At 38.3% G+C, this 9,215-nt stretch overlaps 1 protein-coding gene across 6 annotated transcripts in view; it reads left to right on the top strand.

The window, feature by feature from the left end:
• KCNN2 (potassium calcium-activated channel subfamily N member 2) overlaps nucleotides 1-9,215 on the top strand; it is a 69,636-nt gene that overhangs the window by 2,095 nt on the left and 58,326 nt on the right. For all 6 annotated transcript variants that reach the window (XR_010468844.1, XR_010468845.1, XM_065045383.1 and 3 more), the window contains one exon: nucleotides 85-180. Coding sequence is in view for 4 of the 6 variants with exons in the window: in XM_065045383.1 (XP_064901455.1) it covers nucleotides 85-180 (96 nt within the window). In the remaining 2 variants the exon portion in view is untranslated. The remainder of the gene's footprint in view (nucleotides 1-84; nucleotides 181-9,215) is intronic.

Here is a 9,215-nt window from a genome sequence, read left to right as displayed (position 1 = left end):
GAGGTGCCCTCCCGGGGACTGTGGTGGGGCGGGAGCGGCCCGTGCCCGCGGGTCTCAGGGACGGCGATGTCTTTTCTCTTGCAGGAGTCGCTGTATTCTCTCGCTCTGAAATGCCTTATTAGCCTCTCCACGATTATCCTGCTTGGGCTCATTATCGTGTACCATGCAAGGGAAATCCAGGTAACGTTTCCTTCTGTGGGCTGGTGAGTGCTGCTGGTATATAGCTGGGGGTGCCAGGTGGTTTGTGTAAGGGCACAGTGGTGGTAAGTACTGGGCACTTCGCACTGGTTCAGAGAGCAAAAGTGCTGCCTGCTCATCTCCTGAAGTTCAGTGAATGGACCTCAGCCCTGGAGAGAAACACAGTGGGCATGTATTCACTAGGAAGTTTTGCCTGCCAGGTTCTGTTGCCTGCAGTTGTGATATAGGATCGTTTATCCCTGAAGTTATTACATGCCTGCTGTCTTCTGTAACAGATGTACAGCAACAATCTTTTGTTTCCCAGTGACTAAATTTCATGCCGTGCATTCTCTCTTGACGGCGAAGTTAATTATCTTCACCATGAAAGGTATGTAATCTTCACTGCACTGTTTCAGATATGAATGTATGCTAGGAGAATATTTAAGAGGAGGGGGAAGACTTATGTTTGACTTGTTTTATTTAATGTCGCACAACCGCTAGGAATGTGACAGAGGAAAACTGTTGAGAATGGTAGGGCTAAAGGTAGGAGGAATGTAATGACCAAAGATGCAGAATAAGTCTTACAAATGCTGTCACAGATTTTTGTTCAAGGGACTTGAACAAGTTCAAGTTCTAATTACATTTGTAATTTTTTTCACCAATAAATTAAAATTTGGCATTCAGCTCAGCTGAAACTTAGAACAGATTTCAAAGTTGTGAAGGTAAAAATAACTTGCTTGTAGGTGCATCAATGCTTTTGCTTTTTCAGATTACTTAAGAGATACTTTGAGCTACAAACTGAAATGACAGCTTTCAAGAGCAAAGAAGACTTTTCCATGAGTACCAATCAGTAAAAGAAAAAAAAAAAAGAAAAAAAGATTAAGAATTGTATAGTACCCTGTTTCCATGTAAATGAATGCTGTAGTTTCTATGTGAAATAGTACCATAGTCTCCTACTTAGGGTAAGGTTAGAGAAGTATAATGTTACTGAAGACTCTTTGCCAAATTGGATCTTGTTGTGCAGTCTTTGCATATGCAAAACTTCGATTCCTGGCTCAGAACCCAGTTTCTCTGCATTAATATTGAAGATATTGAAAGCTGTTTAATGACATTGTAGTCAATAAACAAGTGTTCTGGTGAAAGAGCATCTTTATAAACTACTAGAGTACTAATGGAGAGGTTTCTTTATCTGTATAAAAACAAACAAGTGGTGCTGCTGCAATGAGGGAGCCAGCTTCTCTGGTGTATCTTCCCACAAGTGGTGATTGAGGCATGAAGAGCAAAGCTGAAAGAAAATCTAGGTAAACATTTTAATCCCTCTGTGCATTTTCTAGAAGCTTTAAATTGAAAATTGTATGCAAGATAACCAGTTAATTGTAGGTCCCTCTATGCATCAGCTTATACTGAGTAGTTACTCCAAGATTTGATTGTGTTTTTTCTCAGGTAAATGGTTACAGATTTTCTTTCCCTTAGAAGTATGTTATGGATCAGAAAAGAAACTATCTTAAAGAACTAAAGTTGTAATTCCATTTTCTGTTTGTTTGTTTGCATTTTTTTAATCGTTAAATAACTTCCTAATGTACGGGACTACGTGGAAGGAGTTATGCAATCGCATGACTTAATCAAGGTTGATATAGTTCTCAGTGCTGCCTGACAGTACAGAACACAACTATACCTGCCTGTAACAGCAATATTCTATGTTTTCGCCTGAGAGACGCTGAAAACTGCAGGAGTCAAGGCAAGGCCTGGAGTTAGCTGCAGCTTAAAGGGGCTCTGTCATTCATCTTGAAAATGAAAAAGAAGTTCTCTTTTTCAAGGAGGCTGCTAGAAGCAAAGGGTGTAATACCACTCTTAGCTATTAGATATCTGATAGCCTTTTGATTTAGACACAGTCTAGTTTTGTGCACACACTTGACTTTTAAAAAATAAGATGAAGAACATGCAGAACAAAATTTATGTCCACCTATGGTCAGAAATGTATGTTATACTTGACATGTGAAAAGGAGCACATTTAACATACTTTGGCTTAGGAACATAAGGAATTTTCTCCAGGCCAAAGAAACTACTTTGTAACCCTGATAATGCAATGTTTAAAAAACAGTTTTTGAAGGTGACTGTTTTCTGGAAGCCCACATGCCTTTAGTTCAAGGAAATATCCTGCCGTGCACAGTAGAATGAATCAGGTCTGTAGAATCATGCCTACAGATGGTTGGCTGTGTCCTGGAGGACTGTTTGCATCAGCTATTTGTCAATCCTGTTCAAGTTTGAACATTCCTTTCTAATGCTTCTCTGAAGCACGTTTAGACTTCACCAGTTGGTGTAGTGTAAATAAGCAGAAGTTCATTGATAGAAGAAAAATTGTTCTATAGAACAGAAGAAGGTCACTGCTTGCAGTGTGGTTTGTTTCATACTCAGGTGGAAGCAAACCAACCTAAATGTAAGTGGATTTTTCCACAAAGCATGAGACAAAATATGTTGGGAAATAAAAAGATGACAGTTTAGTAATTATTACTGCTTGCAGGTGTAATATTTAGAAACTCCTGGTGGTCTAAAATGCTTGCAAATGGAAATGGGCTATCTCGTTCTTTTCAGTAGTCTGTGACCTTGATTTATTGGTAGGAAGTCCAAACAGCCATGCTGCAAGCAAGTCTATGGCTCTGCCTAGCAGCACAGCAGGTGACTCTAGTCTTTCCTTTAAAATGACCTTGCCGGTATGATTCGCTTTGAAGGTGGTCGGCTAGTCAGTTAAACCAAGCTCTGGAGTTTGCTTGTCCCAGACCTGCTGAACATTTTAAGGGAGTTAGAAGGGAAGTTTATAAAGACTTGCAGGGCTTCTTCCAGGCAGCTGTGAACATGAGACAGATGAGTTTTCTTTTTCGTCCTTTCGGCCGGTTCGAGCGGGCAGTGGAGGACCTGGAGCACCTTCCACCCCTCGAGGCGGGGGGGGAGGTTTTCCGCCGCCCGTTCAGCACCGCAGACAGCTCCGCGCGTCGGCACGGCCCCGCGCAGCCGCAGAGGCGGGGGGCGGCCGCCCGCCCCGCCTCCAGGTGAGCTCCCTCTGGGAGAGAGTTCGCAGCCGTGTGTTCGAGACCCGCCAGCAGCCGGGCTTTGGTTTTGAATTCCCGGGAACTTGCCCAGAGCTCTGCACCTGAGGGACTGAAGTCTCTAGAAGGGTGCAGCTGCAGTATTTAAACCAGAATTACTGCATGGGTGCTGTGTAGTTTTGTGATACACTGGAAATGTTAAAGTATTTTTGTCAAATAGGTTTTCAGTGATCTCACTGTATTAGTTTTTCTGTGTCACTTTAAGAATAAAGCAGGAGCTGTTATTCAATTTAATAAGTGTTAGTGCAAAGAGTATAATAAAAGTAACATGAAACCTGGTGAATTTAAATGACAGTTCGTAGCTTACATTATCATTTCCAGGAAAGAGGATAGAAATTATAAGTAAGTTTCCTTCACCCCTCCTAGAAAAAAATAAATTCCAAATGAACAACAGTAGCGATGTTGGATCAACCCCAAATCTGTGTGTTCTCCTTTTTTGCCCATTGTTGTCATGCCTATAATGGTGTTAAGAACATCACATTTGGGAAATTATGAAATACGCATTGCTTTCTCCCCAAGCATGTATGGTTGTTGATCCAGTTCTTCAGAGCAAGTGCCCTGTGTTTGCAAGATCAATGGGAAAAATGTAATTCATCATCACCCCAGCCTAGGACAGGTATTTCTCTGACTATTACTCCACTTGAGAGTTTGAAGAAGGAGAGGTGGGAAGAGCTAAGAAGGTAGCATGATCCAATTATCATAATAGTTTTTGATGTGTAAATGATCCACTTCATGCATAAACAGTTTGTTACTTAATACTGTTTTACATAATTAAAGCAGCAGCATGGAACATGGTTAAAATTCTAGTTCCTACACAACTTACTGTTTCTTTCCATGTTTCTCTAGTGGAATTCGCTGTTAGATCAAAAAAGAAGGTGGAATTTAAGAAAGCTTTGGGTGGCATTTTACATTATAAAGCTGCAGTTTTTCTACCTTTATTGAAAAATAGACCTCTCCTTCTCTCTCTTGTACTGCTGGAGATAGAAAGGTTTTTTTTAAGTATGCAGTCCTGAAGTTCTACTGGCACTTTCTTGTATGAGTCAGAGCAAGGGATTAAAATCAAAAATGTCTGAGGTTGCCAGTAGGAGGCATAGCATATCCTAATACTTCTTGAGAGATGATGGTCACTGAAGGAATTTATCCTCTGGAACACTTTTGCTTTGATGCTGGACTGCTTAGTGTATCCCTTCTGTAAATAAACATTACCCTTCTATTGCCTGTCCTGAATAATAGTAACCTGAGTATTGCTAACCTGAACCTCTTTCCTTCTCCCTGATACAGATGCTCTCACTCATGCAGAAACATGAAAGTTGTTGGTATTTGGCAGAGTTGTTGCTATTTGGTAGAAGTGAATAGAAATATTTTTATTTATTTTATTTTATTTTATTTTATTTTATTTTATTTTATTTTATTTTATTTTATTTTATTTTATTTTATTTTTAAATTTTCTCTATGTCATTTGTTATTTCTAACCACTTCTAAAATGTATTGGTAGTCCATACGTACATAGAACGCCTGTGGAAAGCCTTGCAAACTCCAAGGTTAAGGTTAAGCCATTGCTTTCACAGTAGAGCCTCGCAGGGCTCCATGGAGAAAGCACCTTCAGTCCCTAGATGCTTCTGAAGTGGTGAGAAAATAATGTGCGACTAATTGATTTGGAGTAAAACACTCTCAGTCTTAGTTAGCTTTATGGAAATTTATTGTAGCTGAGAGCCCAAATATCTTGCTGAAATCAAGAGTAATTTCTTCTTTCCCTGTTCCTGAAAACGTGAAGAAATAGAACAGGCAGTATTAGGAAATGGCAAAGAATGGCAATAAGTAAAAATCTTGACCTATTTATTGTACAAATATATTCCATAGTTCATCATAGCAATCAGCACTGTTCACGGGAGTTTCATTATCTTATTGGCATCAGTGGAAAGTTCTGCAGTAAAAATATTGCACTCCTGAATAAATCTGAAGTTAAGCTCCCTTACAGTTTCCTGCCATAAGAAGTAATGGGTATTCTACAGGTCAAATTATTTGTTTTTATCTATATTATTGCTTTGTCTTCAGTGGGGTGGAACATGTGCATCTCATTAGCTGTCTTGTAGGCAATCTGTTGACTCTCTGCTCAGTCTCACTTGCCTTTGCTTAGGTATCAAGGATTGCACACACAGACTGTAAAGTTCAGCTGCAGAAATAAGTGAGTTAGATTAAGGCCACAGAGAATAAGACTGCTGAATAATGGGTGAAATTCAAGAGATAAATTTTGAGTATTAATTTTATTCTGATCTGAAGCCTATTGAGAATTAGTGTGTTTTGTTTTGTTTTGTTTTTTTTTTTCCTATTTAACAGGCCTTATATCAGGGAGAAAAAAACTCATTGTGTAGCAGTTTTGATCCAGGATACAGTCAATGTTACGGGTGTGTCCTGTCTCCAAAACACAACACCGTGGTGTGTATGGCATTAAAGGCAGGCTAGGGAATCCTTTGACATTGGTACTCATCCAAAACGATCTGAGGCCTTTTGCATTAATGTGACACATAGAAGATGCCTCTGTTTCCAACAGGCTTCATTAGAATGCAGGAGGAGGTTGTACCTGATGCTCAGGACATTGAATGTTGGACTGACCATATTTAGGATTATCTATTCATATGCACCTTTGTTCTCAGCATTTTTTTATTGAGGCTGGTAGAAGTTGCCAAGACATAGTAGTGCATAATGAAGTGTGAGAAGGTAAGTTATTGCCCCTCTTGGAGGAGAACATTTGTAACCAGAGAGCAGATTCTGGAGTTGTATAAATTGTGTGGCTTAGATGAAATCAACAGAGATACTGTTATCTACAATGTTAGAGGCATTCTGCATGCATATCTTAGTTTGAAAGGATTGTACATGTCAGATGCGGGGACTTCAGATCAGAAAGTTCTGTCGGGTACTTGATTGCAGCTCTGGTTTGCCTGAGTTTATGTGGAAGTGTGCCAAGACTGACAAGCATCCATTAATGCTCTTTTGATTCTAGTTCTGGTATGTATGTGTTCTATTAAATGTAGTATTCTGGGCTTTGAATTTGATTTGAGACATATTTGTGGTCTGTTCTGAGCAAAGACCAAAAACGGGTGCTGCTTAGGACTTGAGAGAATTAAAAAGCTGTGTAGAAGCTTCATGCAACTTCAATCAGCTGTTTTCACGCTTGATTTTGGTGATAAAAGTTGTTGTCACACTCACTTACCAGAGGATGAATTACTTCTCTAAGTCTATGAAGCTCCTTTTAAGACGTAAATTACCCCTAAGAGAAGAGGCTGTAATTGATATTGTAATTAGCTTTCAGTTAAGGTGGGTATATTGGTCATTACACAAAATTTCCTTTATTAGCTGAAAATAAGTATGCAGAAGCAAAAGCAATTTTGTGAGGAAGTTTCCACAGCTTTCTTTTGTGGAAAAGGGAAAAGTTAGATATCACGACAACACAAAAACCCCATAGAATTTAATTTAACATTTTCATTCTCCCACCACTTCTTTTTTCCCCCCCGCCCCCCTCAGTAATGTAAACTGTATTACATTGAAAAATGTGAATGGAAAAACTTCCATTCAAAAATATGATATGTGGAATACCTATGTATCACAGTATAATATATTTTTAATGAAATTGTGTGAATTGACTTTGTCCCATTATTTAATGAAAGCTGCATTAAGTGATTTCTTCTTACGGTGATCAGAAGATCAGAAGAAATTGCCATGAGAACATGTAAAGGCAGTGGTAAAACATGTACATTTTACACTTTGAACTGGTGTATGTGAACCCAGGCCTTTGAAACTGAAAATGTTCAGTTAATATTTTATATAATGCTGTTTTAATGTAGTTGCTAGGAATCACGCATTTGTAACTTACTGATTCATTCAGCTGTTTCCTCTTGAACAGTACATGCAATTGAGCTCCATCTATGCGAAAACAGTCCTTAGTAAACATAGTTTTATATTGACAGTTTGAAAACAAAAGGGTGTGAAGAAGTGAAGAGCGATGAATTCTGGAGCAGGTTGTGTGCATCTTCTGAGGTGCTTACTTGTCTCACTCATTTTGGTGGAGACTGGCAGACCTTTCAGAATTAAATTCCTTTTGAGCAAATACTAAGCCTTTCCATGACAGATGGAAATGACCCTGTGAATTCCATATAAAGTAAAAATCAAAGGCTAGGCCTTAAATATATTTATATTTTAAAGTCACTACTCTTAGTCTTTTTAAGAGTAAATTGCTCTGGGTTGTTTTTTGTTTGTTTGTTTGTTTTTTCCATGTGGTTTGTTTGTTTATTTTTTCTGTAAAGTAACTTATTTATTAAAAGAAAAACCCACTATGTTGAAGTGGCACCTTCAAAACTTTTATGCCTATTCATACTTTACTGCTATCCTGATGGATGGAGGAGAGCTGCGTTCTGTGTTATGTGACTAACAGAATTGTTTATTGAATTCTAACTGAGTATCACGCAGTTACTGAAGACTGCTGGATCCATGAAGGTCAGGGTTAAAATGCTGTACAGGTGTAATTTGTATTGCAAAAAACACTGTCGCTGGTAATGATAGCTTGATACTGAATCGGGGTATTCAGAAGATTGTATCAGAGGCAAAGGAAGAGTTTTGGCTTGTAAAAGAGCATGTTTGAAATAAAAAATAGTTGAGGAATAAATATATATGGACTCAAATCTATAGATTTTATTATCACCTGTGTGTAAAGAGCTTCCTGAGCTTTGTTACCTGTAGTCTGCATAACTGTTGTTGATTGTAGTATTTTAGAGCTTAACTGTGTGTCTTCCATAAACAATTATACATCAGTTCTCTGGTTTGATGTGTAGGTCTAAGCCTGTAAAAAAGGACCCACATGTATAACAAGCATGTATATTGTAGTTTTCATTGTTGAAGGGAATCACCTAGACAAATCTTCACTTTTTTTTTTTTTTTTCCCGTCACTTAAATGATGTTTGTACAAAAGTGAACGCTGAAACCAAGAGTTCAAGTGCTATGGAAGTAATCTGGGAAGGCTTCATAACTGCATTTGAAGCTCAGGATTGTCTATCTTGTAGTCTTATGCTCAGATCAGTCCTTTGTCACATACATAAGACACTGTTGTTGCCATCCAGCTATGCCTATAATTTTCAAGAGCATCCTCCTTTAGCAGATGTCCCAAACACTGCAATGTAAAATGAATGCGGTGCTCCATGATATGTCCTAATGAGATACTGTTGTGATCCTTCATGAAACATTTTATTCCTATTAAAATTGTTTATTCTAGCACTGCAACTTCTGCAACATTACTATAGGTGTAGGCAGACATTCACACCTGCCATACCCCTGACCTCTGACAGTAGTGTCTTTCACAAGAATAACTCATTAGGAAGGAATGCTTCATCTTCAGTCTCTTAAAAAAACAAATATTCATCCCAGGTGGTTAATGGCATTTATTTCTTTTTTTGATGGTTGTTATGCTTTTAAGAATAAGATCTGTTGCAGCAAGGGAATGAAGCATATCTTTAATTAAAATAAAAAATTGCATAGTAGCTTTGATTCAGTCTGTACCATTGCATCCATAAAATTCATAGGTATAGGACTTTTGATTTCAGTCTGAAAAACGGGAGAGAGATTGAATGTTCAGTTGTGGCTAGACAGCACAAAATAAATTGTTTCCTGGATGAAACAAGTAATAAATATGGCTGGCAATAATGGTCACTGAACATTCGCTGAGAGCATCTAGGTTTAATGAATTTTTCGTTGAAAGTATTCTCACTGCCTTTTTGATAAAGCATTAGTTACCATTTTTACACCAGTCATGCACATTTGAGGTGTGTTTTGACTTCAGAAGGAATCTTTATTTATGAATATCTAAATTAGTGGGATCTTTAGAGCCTTTCAGTTTAGAGCATCCTCATATGCTAAGGATTTGATCCTTAACACCTTTGTCATTAT

This window comes from Columba livia, chromosome Z, assembly GCF_036013475.1.
Source record: "Columba livia isolate bColLiv1 breed racing homer chromosome Z, bColLiv1.pat.W.v2, whole genome shotgun sequence".
NCBI classification, from domain to species: domain Eukaryota; kingdom Metazoa; phylum Chordata; class Aves; order Columbiformes; family Columbidae; genus Columba; species Columba livia.
The sequence above is the reverse complement of the archived record's forward strand: the minus strand, read 5'-3'. Positions and strand labels throughout refer to the sequence as shown.